This window comes from Neoarius graeffei, chromosome 11, assembly GCF_027579695.1.
Source record: "Neoarius graeffei isolate fNeoGra1 chromosome 11, fNeoGra1.pri, whole genome shotgun sequence".
In the NCBI taxonomy this organism is placed as follows: domain Eukaryota; kingdom Metazoa; phylum Chordata; class Actinopteri; order Siluriformes; family Ariidae; genus Neoarius; species Neoarius graeffei.
In genome coordinates this window covers 34,788,953-34,803,746 of record NC_083579.1, presented here as the reverse complement: position 1 = coordinate 34,803,746, position 14,794 = coordinate 34,788,953, and the positions used below count along the sequence as shown (strand labels likewise).

The 14,794-nt window shown below is 37.0% G+C and overlaps 1 protein-coding gene across 1 annotated transcript; it reads left to right on the top strand.

Moving 5' to 3' along the window:
- Positions 1-5,410: 5,410 nt before the first annotated feature.
- LOC132893642 (E3 ubiquitin-protein ligase TRIM39-like) lies at positions 5,411-9,530 on the top strand. Its single transcript, XM_060932788.1, has 7 exons — positions 5,411-5,495; positions 6,523-7,079; positions 7,181-7,276; positions 7,411-7,644; positions 7,734-7,872; positions 8,070-8,105; positions 8,980-9,530. The coding sequence occupies exons 1-7, from the start codon at positions 5,411-5,413 to the stop codon at positions 9,528-9,530; spliced, it is 1,698 nt and encodes a 565-aa protein (XP_060788771.1).
- The last annotated feature ends 5,264 nt before the right edge of the window (positions 9,531-14,794 follow it).

Here is a 14,794-nt window from a genome sequence, read left to right as displayed (position 1 = left end):
TATTTCGAACATGTATAAAAATGTATGTAACTATTTATACATACAAAAGAAAGAAAATGAAAAAAGTGACAAAAAAAGAATAAATAAAATAAGATAAAGAGCTAATACATTACAATACACCGCACATTGTTCGAAAAAGGAGTGGGAAGAAGTACAATACTTTTTTTAATTTCCCACCCCTTTTTAACTACCCCGAAATCCAAACTACATTAATACACTTATAAAAATATATACCACATATACACTTCATGATTATCCATATAAATATATAATTACAAAAATAAATATATACTACATACCATATCCATATACATATATATACATATACACATAACTATCTATATAAATATATAATTACAAAAAAAAAATATCTACTACATACTTATCCCTGTAAATATGAAGATATCTATCCCCATAAATAAATATATACCATATACTAAGCTAGTTCTAATATAACAATCAACCCTATTCTATTTATCCCTCATCATCCTCCATTAACATATTTCCTCTGCAATATACTTGTTTAAAAATATTTTTTTGTACCTTTTTTTAAACAGATTTATATTTGCACTTTGTTTTATTTCTGTCTCCAGTCTGTTCCATAAAGTCACCCCACAGCTCGATACGCACATGCTTTTCATATTTGTTCGAACCTTTGGTTTTTTAAAATTTAGGTCTCCCCTTAGATTATATCCCCCCTCTCTCTCACTGAACATTCCTTGTATATTTTTTGGCAATAGATTATTTCTTGCTTTGTACATTATTTGTGCTGTTCTGAATTTGACCAGATCCATAAATTTCAACATGTGTGATTTTATGAATAGTGGGTTTGTGTGATCTCTGTATCCTGTTTTGTTTATTGTCCTTATTGCTCTTTTCTGTATTGTACATATCGGCTGCAGAGTGGTTTTGTAGGTGTTTCCCCAGACTTCGACACAATAAGTCAGATATGGCAAAAATAATGAGTAATATAGAGTATGCAAAGATTTACAATCAAGAATATATTTTGTTTTCCACAGAATTGCCGAGCACTTTGCCAGTTTTGCTCGTACGTATCCTACATGAGGTTTCCAGCAGACTTTAGGATCCAAAATCACACCAAGAAATTTAATTTCCTGTACCATTTCTATCTTAGTATTGTCTATTATCAATTCTACATTACAATCTATTTTATGTCTCCCAAACAACATAATCTTTGTTTTGCTTAGATTTAATGATAATTTATTTTTGTCAAACCATAGTTTTAGTTTATTTATTTCAGTTGTGATTATCTCTAAAGTCTGCTGCAAATTCTCACCGGAACAAAAAATATTGGTGTCATCTGCAAACAAAACAAATTTCAATTCTTGCGAAATTGTACATATGTCATTGATGTATATTATGAATAATTTCGGACCTAATATTGACCCCTGTGGTACCCCGCATGTAATGTTCATGAAATCAGATTTATGGTCACCTATCTGCACAAACTGTTGCCTGTTTCTTAGATAGCTCGACAGCCAGCTCCACCCAACTCCCCTAACACCACACTTTTCTAGTTTACTTAATAATATACTATGATCAATAGTATCGAATGCTTTTTTTAGGTCCACAAATACTCCAATTGCTATTTTTTTATTGTCTATACATTTTGTGATTTCCTCTATTAGTTCCATTAGTGCCATCGATGTTGATCTGTCCGTTCTGAATCCATATTGACTGTCTGTAAGGAGGTTGTGTTTTTCAATGAATTTGTCCAGTCTATCTGAAAAAAGTTTTTCGAGTATTTTGGAGAATTGGGGGAGTAAAGAAACAGGCCTGTAGTTTGTGAAATGGTGTCTATCTCCGGTTTTAAACAATGGTATCACTTTTGCAATTTTCATTTTGTCTGGAAATGTACCTGATTGAAAAGATAAATTGCAGATGTGGGTGAGTGGTTTCACAATTCCCTCAATAACTGTCTTTACTGTTAACATGTCTATATCATTCCAGTCTGCAGAAGTTTTGTTTTTACATTTTCTTACAATTTGGATAATTTCTTCCTCATCAGTTGCAGTTAGAAAAATTGTACTTGGATTTCTGTCCCCCATATCTTCTATGTCCCCACATTGTGTTGTTTCGGGTTCCTTTATTTTTGCCGCTAAATCTGGTCCCACATTTACAAAGAATTGATTAAAACCATTCACCACATCCTCCATATTATTTATGGTCTTATCATTTACAGTGTAGTACTCTGGGTAATTTGTAGTTTTGGATCCATTTCTCACAATACCATTCAATACAGTCCATATACCTTTAATATTGTTTTTATTTTTCTCCACTAATTTATTATAATAGTCTTTCTTACATATCCTCATAATATTAGTTAATTTATTTTTATATTTTTTATATTTTTCCTCTGCCTCTATAGTTCGATGCTTTAAGAATTGTCTGTATAATATATTTTTCTTTTTGCAGGCATTTTGTAGCCCCTTGGTGACCCACGGACTATTTGTATATTTATGTATATTACTGTATTTCTTTATAGGACAATTTTTATTATATAGTTCATTGAATATTATTAAAAATTCCTCATATGCTTTATCAACATCTTTTTCTTTATAAACTACATTCCAGTCCTGTATTATTAAGTCATTTTTTAGTGCAATCATGGTTTCTTCAGTTTTCATTCTTATATATTTATAATTTTTATTATCCTTTTTCTTGCTATAATTACAGTAATATACATTAAAAATAGGTAGGTGGTCACTGATGTCTGTTAATAGTAGACCGCTCTCTATATTATTTTCCAGGATATTAGTAAATATATTATCTATTAAAGTGGTGCTGTGAGAAGTGATCCTGCTTGGTCTGGTAATAGTTGGGTACAGTCCCATACTGAACATTGAATTAATGAACTCTTCTGTCATTTTATGTTTCTTATGATTTAAGAGGTCGATGTTAAAATCACCACAGATGTACCTGACCTTCTGAGTTGATTTTATAAACATACTTTCCATCCAATCTATAAAAACTTCTATGCTTGATCCAGGAGATCTGTATATACAGCTCACCATTATATTTTTCATTTTTTCACAGCATATTTCTATTGTAATACACTCCATCCAATCATCAACAGCTACCGTCATTTTATTATTAATTTTATATTCCAAACTATTATCAACATATATTGCCACTCCCCCTCCTCTTTTGTTCTTTCTATTGATATAATTTAATTCATACCCGTTCAGCTCAAAATCTACTCCCATCTCATCGTTGATCCAAGTTTCTGATATGGCTATTATATTGAATGGAGTATTGAACTGACTGAGATATTCCTTCATTTTATGGAAATTGGCATACAGACTTCTGATATTGAAATGAATAATTGATATCTTATTTCCGTCTCTGATCTTTGCATTGTATTGATATTCAGTGTAATACCGGCAGCTGATATTGATGTTGCTGAAAAGATTATTTTCCGGATCAATATTATTTTCCATATCTTGTATTTTGTGCTCAGTATAATGGAAAGTGTCCAGTTCTTGTGTCCAGTGTCCAGTGTCCAGTCCTTGTGTCATGATTGTAAATTGCTTTATTTGGCTCCCTCAGAATTTGTCCAGTTCCCCAATATCTTGGATGACCAAGATCTTGGCCTCTTCTGGAGATCCCTTCAGCTTGATGAAAATCTTGCAGTTTTGTGTCCAAGTGTTTTGGATTTTCCCCTGTTTCCTTAGTAGTCTCGCCTTTTTTGCAATATCTGCATTTTTTTTTGTTAAGTGCTCATTTAAAAACACATCTGAGCCTTTCAGTTTCTTCCCTTGTTTTAACAATTGCATCTTATGCTTTCTGTTGACAAATCTCATTATTACAGCTGGTTTGCCTGTGTTGCTTCTCCGTGGGAGAGGGTGACATGCTTCAATGTTATTGCTTTTTACCTCAATCCCCTTGGAGTGCAGGAATGCTAACACCTGTTTCTCCACAGAGTTAGCATCCTCCTCATTCAGTTCCTCTCCGTCTCTTCTCGCCACTGCTCCAGCATATGAGCGGGGCTGAATTTGCAGTCCGGTCACAATGATGTCATTCATCCGGGTGTACTGCTCCAGCTCCTCCACTCTGTTCTCGAGAATGGCGATCCTCTTTGCCTTCTCTGAATTCTGCAGCCTCAGAGCTTTGACCTCTTCTACCAGGTCCAGGATGGTCTTCTGCTGCACCCTGACAGCAGAGATTTCTTCCCCCAGAAAGTCGAGGGATTTTTTAATATCATCAATCTCCTCGACCGTAGGAGCTTTCTTCGGGGGCATTGCGTTTGTTATTACGCGGCCCGTTCCTGCGCAACCTCGCTCCCGCGCAACCTCTCGGCCCGCTCTCGCGCAGCCTCGCTCCCGCGCAACCTCTCGGCCCGCTCTCGCGCAGCCTCGCTCCCGCGCAACCTCTCGGCCCTCACTAAGCCGGACAAAAATGTAATGCCTATGCATTAGCCACTATTATTATTATTATTATTATTATTATTATTATTCCAACACAAAGGCTGTACAGTACTTCCTTTCTCTTTAGGACAGTTGTCAAAACAGAATTATTTTCTCATGTTATTTGCCATTTTCACTTCATTCTCACAGTCATGTCTTAACAGTATTTATTGGTCATATTGGTTGCAAGCTGCATGAATATTGTGACAGTGAATTATGTGACCAATAAATACTGTTCAGACATAACTGTGAAAATAAAGTGAAAATGGCAAATAACATGAGCAAATAATCCTGTTTCGACAACTGTCCTAAAGAGAAAGGAAGTATTGTATAGCCTTTGTGTTGGTATAATAAATAAAATAAAATTAAAGTTAGATAGATAGATAGATAGATAGATAGATAGATAGATAGATAGATAGATAGATAGATAGATAGATAGATAGATAGACAAAAGTGAAAGATACACTGTATAAGAAAAAAACTGAAGTAATCTCCGTTGAAATAATTATAGTCGTAAACGAACCGTTCAAAAAAAAATGATGAGACGGAACTGGAAAAGATAAAAAAACAATAACAGTGAAGGGGAGCGCTATAAACATATGTAAGGAGTGGTGTTAAAGTTGAGAAAATAAGAGGAAGTAATGAAAGGGGAAAAAAGTCAGGAAATACTTTTCTTGGGGCAAATTTGATTGGATATGATGGTTTAACACATAAGCCAAATACATGTGATGTGAGTGGTAAGATGGCGGCCAGATGGTTTCACTCGTCTCTACAGCGGGGAATAGGCTCTGAGCTCTCCACATTTTATATTGAGCTCAGTGCGTCTAACTGAGTGGGTCACACTGATTGACATGATTATTATGACGATGATTACATGACTATGGCGAGTGGAACCGACCCACAGGAGCTAGAGGACCTGCCTGCTTCTTTTAAATCAGTGGTATGAGAAACCTTTGAGCTCCCAGTGAATTACAATAGCAGTGATGACGGTGGTGGTTCGGACGAGGACGGTGTGTCGGCGTTGTTCTGCAGTTGGAGGGTATGTGAGTGGATCACTGGAGCTAGGCAGTAAGAAACCGTCCATATTCTGATCCCCACTGTGTTTAAGCAGCCCCTTGACACACATACAGACAGGGCCGGAAAAAAATATGGAAGCAACTGGAATTTACAGTTCATCAGTGATGTGCCATACACAGTCGTATTTTATATTTTATTACATTGCATTTAATTTGTATTTTCACACCAAGAGATGTTATTCAGTTCTGTATTGCCTTTTATTTTGTATCAGCCCAAGGCTGAAGACATTTAAACACTCATTACGTTTTATTGTTTAGTATTTTCAGTGTATAAGAGATGCTTTTTGAGTTTTGTAGCCAATTGTAACTTGTGTGTTTACATTCATTATATTATATTATTTTATTTATTTATATAAAAATATGACCAATGGAGAGTGTATGTTCACTGTTTACATTCTGTGACTGAATACACTACAAGCTGTACCAGCGACCTTAGGGGAGACTATATGACACTAATTTGCACAATAAATTAAAAGAAACATAGCCTGATGCTTTTGGGATTTTTGTTGATTTTTCTCATTGTACTAAACTCGTACCGAACCATGATATCCGAACAGTGGTGTGACCTGACCCATGACTTCTGTCTACCATTCCACCCCAACCAGGATAAAGATACGAGATATGACAGATGAATGTATGCACACAGTAAATGAGTCATGCAGTGCTGTGAAAGTAACCGACCATGTCCACTGCACTCCTGTATTAAAGACGTGATCATTTTCACAAGGTTCATATCTGGCTGCTTGCTTCCACCTGCATAAGAGTAAAAACTGCCTGCCCTCATGACTTATTGTTGGGTCCCACAGAAGCCCAGTCCTGATGCACACTTCTAATACACACCTCTATCTTATATTTTGGAGAGATTTTGTCAAAGGAATGTGATCAAGATGAAATTTTCCTGAACCCATTTTTGAGGGTTACTGAATATTTGTTTTACAAAATTGTATTTATTATAAATTATTACTTTCTTCTTGTTGGGGTATTTTTTAAAACATTTTTTTCTTATTCTCTCACACCAGTTGGTCATGAATCCAGTAGCCTCCTGACTGAAGAGCAGTTAGAGTGTTCTATCTGTCTGGAAGTGCTCACTGATCCCGTCACCACTCCATGTGGACACAGCTTCTGCAAGAGCTGCATTACACAAAGCTGGAATAAGAGTCAACATTATTATTGTCCATTTTGCAAAGAGAAATTCACCAAGAGACCTGAACTCAAGATTAATATAACACTGAGAGAGGTTGCAGATCACTTCAAGAAGAAACATGCCCTTGACCAACCCGAGGTTCTTTGTGATGCCTGCACTGGTGTGAAACAAAAAGCCATAAAATCCTGTCTGGATTGTGGTGTGACTTTCTGTTCGTTTCATTTAGAGCCTCACATTAATGTTCCAAAATATAAGAAACACAAACTAATCAAAGCAGTGAAGAACCTGGATAAATACATTTGCCAGAAGCATGAGAAACCTCTGGAGCTGTTCTGTAGAGATGATCAGAAGTGTGTGTGCCAGTTCTGCACTGAGGGAGACCACAAGAATCACAGTATTATTCCATTAGAGGAGGAGAGTGGACAGAGGAAGGTCAGAGACACAAACATTAGTATTAAATATTCTTATGAAGATTGCAAATGAATTAAAATTGAGAAAATAAACTGTTGTGTATTTTTCATTTCTGTGCACAGAGTCAGCTGGGAAAAACACAGATGAAGCTGCAGCAGATGATCCAGGAGCGACTGAAGAAGATCCAGGAGATTAATCACTCAGTAGAGCTCAGCAAAGTCGGTTCAACATGATGTAGTTCATATCTACTGCAATTCATGTTTCATATTTTGTTTGTAGAAGGTAACAAAGTGGCACTGTTAGCTGATCTTCACTGTTATTTGATGAAAATGAGATGTTTTTCGTTCTTTAGAGAAGCATAGAGAAAGACAAATCAGAGTGTGTTGACGTCTTCACTGCTTTGATTCGCTCCATTGAGAGGACTCAGGCTGAGCTGTTGCGGGTGATGGAGGAGAAGCAGAAAGCAGTGGAGAAGCAGGCTGAAGGACTCATTAAAGAGCTGGAACAGGAAATCAATAAGCTAAAGAGGAGAAACACTGAGCTGGAGCAGCTTTCACACACTGACGATCATATCCATCTCATACAGGTCAGTGTTCCTCTCTACCACTCAACCACAATGCAGAACATTACAGAACACCAGCTGAGGGATTTCTCCTCTCTCCTGTTCTACTGTAGATTTACCCGTCACTGTGCATCGCTCCTCACACCAAGAACTGGACTGAGATCAGGATTAACACTGAACTGAGTTTGGATGCTCTGAGGACAGCTCTGTCTCAGCTTCAGCAGTCTCTGAATGATAAACTGAAGGAAACTGGTGAGAAACTGAGAAACAGATGAACTCATTTGTCAGAAACTGTGTGAAAAGTTTTTTATTAGTTTCTTGGTTTATCAATCAATGAATAAAGGTAGATTTGTGGTCATGATTTTTGTAAGGTTTTTGTAGCTTTCTAATTCAAAGTTAAGATTAAAATCATATTCATTTTAATAAATGTCCGATTGTATTGTGATTAGTCTCCACAGAACTGAAGAGGATTCAGCAGTATGCAGGTACAGTGTAGTTTCTGTTTCCTATATTATTCATGTTCTAATAAGGGTCATTTTTAATTTTTAAAAATTATTTTGAAGTGATTTCCATTATTTCATTCGCATCTTCAGTCCACCTTCCTGTAGTACATTACACCTGTAGTACATTACCTACAGGCACTAATGTACGACACATCATAATCTACATCATGTGAGCACCATAAACAGTGCAGGACTTCCAGACTACACTTCCCATCAGCCACTGCACCCAGTCATATGTCCATGATCACACACACCTGCACTGTGTTCAGCACCATTTGTCATGTTAAATTCTGCATTTTGTTTGTCTTAATGTCAAGCTTCTGCTGTTTTGCCATATTTTGTCTTTCCTCAAAGTCATGCTTCTTGTTCTCTAAGTGATAGTTTTGTGTTTATCTGTTTAATAAAATAACTTCTGCATTTGCATCCAGCTCAACTTAGCTAACACGATATCAGTTTCTATTTTAGGAAGGCTTTTGATGCATTTTTTAGCAGATATAGCTGTCACATACTTATGAAATGTGATGAGTCATGGAATCCACGGACACATGTCGGCCGAAAGGAATCCGAGAAAATCGCAAAAGAAGCATTCGTTTCGGCCGACATGTGTCCGTGGATTCCATGACTCGTCACAAATGTAAAAGCCTTTACACAAACACACATTTCCAAATCTCTCTTAACATTAGGTGTATACAGTTCATGCTTCACTTCTTCAGTCACTGAATTATTTGTGCCTGATACATATATTTTAATATTCCACAAATCTGCTTTAAAAATTATAATTATTGTGATAGTCTGGATTATTCATTTTTATTTTTATTTATCTGTATATTCATCACATACTGTATGTTTCTCTCAGTGGATGTGACTCTGGATCCTGATACAGCTTATCCTTTTCTCATCCTGTCTGCTGATGGAAAACAAGTAACATATCGAGACACAAAGCAGAATCTCCCAGACACACCAAAAAGATTCACTTATTATGCAATAGTCCTGGGAAATCAGGGTTTCTCCTCAGGGAGATTTTACTATGAGGTGCAGGTCAGTGGGAAGAATGACTGGGATTTGGGAGTGGTCATAGAGTCTGTTAACAGGAAGGGGGAAATTGAGGGAATGAAACCCCAGGAAGGATTCTGGACCATGGTTCTGAGAAATGGAAACAGCTATAGAGCTTGTGAAGATTCCAGTATCTCCCTCTCGCTGAGAGAGAAACCCCAGAAGGTGGGAGTGTTTGTGGATTATGAGGAGGGTCTGGTCTCTTTTTATGATGTTGAAGCTAGGTCTCATATCTACTCTTTCACTGGTCAGTCTTTCACTGAGAAACTCTATCCGTACTTCAGTCCTGCTGATAATGATGGAGGTAAAAACTCAGCACCACTGATCATTTCTCCTGTCATAAAAACTGAATAAATTCTCACTTCCTCAATTCAGTCATGTATGAACTGGCCAGAATGAAAGACAGTGAGTCTCCTTTGTCACTTTTTAATTAAGTTTATGTAAATGTTTTTCGTAAGCCAAACTGAACAAAACATTTCTGTTTTGTTTATGCTGACCTTCTTCACACTCACATGTTGATGAAGGTCAATCACCTGCAAAGTGCAAATTGCAGACAAAGTCCATAAAGGGGAAAGCTCATAGAGAGCTAAAAGAATAAAATGAGTTGAAGTACAGATAATAGAGATAATGGGATGTTTGTGGATTATGAGGGGTCTGGTCTCCTTTCACTGGTCAGTCTTTTCATGAGAAATTCTTTCCATACTTCAGTCCTACTGTTAATGATGGAGGTAAAAACCTCAGGGAGATTTTACTATGAGGTGCAGGTCAGCGGGAACACTCAGTGGGTTTTAGGAGTGGTCAGAGAGTCTGTTAACAGGAAGGGGAAAATTACACTTCAACCTCAGGAAGGATTCTGGGCCATTGTTCTGAAGAAGGGGAATAAGTATATGGCTTGTGAAGATTCCAGTATCTCCCTCTCGCTGAGAGAGAAACCCCAGAAGGTGGGAGTGTTTGTGGATTATGAGGAGGGTCTGGTCTCATTTTATGATGTTGAAGCCAAGTCTCATATCTACTGTTTCACTGGTCAGTCTTTCACTGAGAAACTCTATCCATACTTCTTTCCTTGTCTTAATGATGGAGGTAAAAACTCAGCACCACTGATCATTTCTCCTGTCATAAAAACTGAATAAATTCTCACCTCATCAATTCAGTCATGTATGAACTGGTCAGAATGAAAGACAGTGAGTGTCCTTTGTCACTTTTTAATTAAGTTTATGTAAATGTTTTTCTTAAGCCAAACTGAACTAAACATTTCTGTTTTATTAATGCTGACCTTCACACTCACATGTTGATGAAGGCCAATCACCTGCAAAGTGCAAACTGCAGACAAAGTCCATAAAGGGGAAAGCTCATAGAGAGCTAAAAGAATAAAATGAGCTGAAGTACAGATAATTCTTTGCGAGTAATTCAATGTTTGGTTTAAAATCTGATTAGCAAGACTAAGCTCAGTGCTCAGATAAGTTTCTACCCCAATTTGGATAAAAGCTGCCTGCTAAATAAATAAATGTACAATATTTTCATGTTCGGTGTGTGTGTGTGTGTGTGTGTGTGTGTGAGAGAGAGAGAGAGAGAGAGAGAGAGAGAGAGAGAGATTTGTACCAAAATTCAGTGCCTTCCTTTTCAACTGGTGCTTTGTTGTATGTGGCCTCACCTGCAATAAACAGTACCTGAACCTTAAAAGGCTGAAACTATCATATTTTGGGATTTTTTCCTTCAATGCCAAAACACATTTTACCTGTATTCATATGACATGGGTGTCCAATCATATCCATACATGGCCAGTGTAGCTGCAGGTTTTCATCCAACCAAGCAGGAGCCACATCTGGTGTTCGACTGATTCAGTTGGAATGAGATGTGGTTTTTTCCTCAATTGAACTGAAAATCTGCAGCGATGCAGATCCTTTACAGATAAGACTGGACTGTTCTGTGGAGTTGCTTTTTTTCATTAAAGTGGATCTTCCAAAGGTTTCAGTAAAACAAGTGATGTCAAGCATCTTCATACTTTCCTGCCAATCAGGACCCAAGTTGGAGAGCAAGTAAGAAAATCAAACACAGTGTTCAAATTGCTGGTGAAATAATGAGTCTTGCTACTGCGTGAATATGAGGAGATTTACGACATGCTGAACTGAAAATAATTCCAACATTGCTGTAACGAAAATTACAAACATGTAGTTTTGGGGCATTCACTGGTACCAGGTGTAACATTCCACTTTATCTGTTGCATCTGCATTTCAACTGTATTACTGATAATAAGAAATCTAATCTGGACACCAAACTCTAGGCTAATTCATTGGCCAATAATCGCTCAGACTGAAGGGAAAGAAAGCCAAGTGTGAAAGCAGACTTAATGTCATTTTACCAAACACTAGATTCTGTGTTTTTTATAATTCCAACCCTGACCAAACCCACTTGAACACACACCACATCGTAATCACCACATCTAAACGCATTCAAATAAACTTCCAAGGAGGATTTGAAGGCAGCATAACTATTGCAACATCCATTCAGACTTCACCTCAGAATTTGTTTTTACAAATATTAAGAGGGGATTAAGTGTTTTGTGAAGTCCTTTATACATTCAAATATGTTTAGTTTATAATCAGCTCGGATATTTTGTCATTTTGTCAAATAATTTTGTTGACTGCAAGTTAAACTCATTTACTTTAAAGTGTAAATCCAGTACTTATTTCCTGTTTATTGGACCAGTTTCCATTTTTATGAGAACATTTCATATCTAAAGTAAAATAATTGTAATCATAATCAATATCACAACCCACTTTGCCAAGCCAAAATTTTCTCGAAAGATATAAATCCGTGAGCTGTGACACAACGCTGGTGTTTTCAAAAACTGAAGTTGTGTCAGTAGTTGATATACAGTCTCTCCACAAATATTGGCACCCCTTGTAAAGATTTGTAAAAAGGGTGAGAAAAAAATCCACCTTTTGGTGAAGTTGCTTCATCTCACATTGAGAAAAGAAGAAAAATCCAACCTTTAATTGAAATGAATTTATTCAGAGAAAAACAAATCCCTTATCAAGCAATAATTATGTTCAAGAAAAACATGTGCCACTATTATTGACACCTCCAAACACAATGTAACCGAAGCATGTTTCCCTTTAAATTGTAAATTTTTGAGTTGATTGGAGTGTGTAGGAACTTTCAGGCTGTAATCCATGACTTCCTGATTAACTGGCGTACAAATATGAGGTGACACAGAGGCCAAATTCCCTTAGCCATCCATCAACATGGGTAAAATAAGAGAACACACAAACCAAATGAGGGAGAAGTGTGCTGACCTTCATACGGTACGTCAGGGAATGATTATTAAAAAAAAAAGCTACTCACCTGAAAATGTTCATTTCTACTGTTATTGCAATAATTAAAAAAAAGAAGACAGTCATCTATATCCCCACCCTATATACCAGCTATATACCAAGTTTCAAGATATTGTCACATTTTTCAAGTTCTGCTGCAGGAAACCAACCCTACCTCTTTACACTGACCTCAGCAGCCCATGGCATAAACCCACCGGACCTTTGGCCCAAGTGAGATAAAAATTACAATTTCTCAAAAGACACATATACGTTACTTCATCAACACATATACCAACTTTCAAGACCATACCACTCATAGATTTCAAGTTCTGCTCCGGAAACAAAACCTACCCCTAAGATGAACCTGAGAGACTAAGTCTGAAATCGTTTCCAAGAAAACATTACAAATTTTAATTTCTCAAATTTTTCAGTATGAAAAGGCACATCTACATCATCACCTTGTTCACATGTATATAGGGTGACCAGATTTCCCTAGTCTGAAACCGGGACACTTTTGCGCGCGACCATGCTCGTGCATGCACACCTTTTTTTTAACGTAATTGTGACACTCAGAGAGGTGCTCTTATCATTTTGTTGAAGCTCACATTTATCAACATCTCACATGAAATAAAACAAACAGGCATTTTGTTATCTAGTAGCATAGAGGTATACAGATCAGTTAAATTATGGTCAGACAACAGATTTTGTAATGGCTGAGAATAGGCCAGGCTATGTCCATAGGCCAAATTTAAACTGATTTATTTCACCTGTTTGTGAGAACAGCAAGAAGAATGCATATGCACATGTAGGCTATATCTCTAAAATTGCATGCACTATAGCATGAACTTAAAAAGTAGATATGTGACCTCAACATAGCCTAGGTCAGAATCAACCTTACTAACCATTCCTCACAACTGCATGAATAAAGCAAGAAGATGTGTACAAAAGTGAACACTTTAATGGAAGGTGCAACAAGCTGTTCAACACAGCAATATGGCCAAACTGTCAGAATGGTATGTTAAACAGAAACAAAAAAGAGACAAGTGACTTGAGAATATATACTACGGAAGCCGAGAGAGGCCCTTCATATAATCCTTTTTTTATTCACCTTGTTATCCCGAGATAACAACATAATCATGGATTAAAGTTTTCCGTCGTGTGACGGATTTCCGTCAACTGAACTCTCCCAAGGCCAAATGTGAGGTCGGTGCTGATCCGAGGAGAATTAAAATGACGGGTGGTTGGGTAGAGATTGGGTTATAACACTGATGTGTTGCAACACCATCATAGCAGCCAACTTCACACGATCTTTTAGGTAACTTAACACTCGTGTTGGCCACAATATTTCTCTTAATAAAATCTTGAATTGTTTTTGATGTCGTATTCAACACAAAGTAAGGTCAAACCCCAATTTTAATTTAAGCGAAGATCCAAACTTTTTTCTATATTGACGTCGAGCATAGAGGAGCATGTCATTCTGCTTTCGGTTTCGGCAGCATGGATTCGCTTTACATGAAAGAAGGCACTGATGTGTCTGCCATCGATAAAGGTGTAAAAAACAAGTGGAGGTGGGCCTGGCTGTACGAAATAGGTGAAAACGGAAAGCCATTTAGTTCATGGTGCAAAAAACTAAACATTCCAGGCGCTTGCATTTGTGTGGTTTGCCACAAAAAAAATAATATACGGAAGCAATGGGAAGAGAGTGCAATAAATTGAATATATTAATCCATTAATTAATTGATATTGATAATAAAGTTATCAGTTCTAAGTTAACCATTCTCAGAATTTCATCGAAATCCACCCATACCCCCCCCCCCCCCCGTAAATTTTCAGTCAAATAATTTTTTTTTTGCTTTAATCCATGCATAATTAATTCAGGATGTCGAGAAAACAACACAACTAATTCGAGATCTCGAGAAAACAAAACCGTTATTCCGAGATCTCGAGAAAACAAAATTATTTCATGATCTCGAGTAAACAGCTGAGAAATGGTTCATTCAGGTGCGCCAAGAGACTTGTGATATGCTGACTTTGGGGCTATTTCTCATTCTGTATAGACGCAACTTTGGTCATCAGAATGTCTGGAATAATCGATCACCTAATAAGGCAATATTTTCATCAGGGGTTGACACAGGGAGAGATTGCATTAAGTCTTTTAATAAGGGATAATTTCAAAATTAGTCCGCGGCACCTCCGCAGAAGACTGGCCCGGCTTCGTCTCTACCGACGGAGATACAGTGATCCAGCTGAGATCATGAAATAATTGCTTTGTTTTCTCGAGATCTCGAAATAACGGTTTTGTTT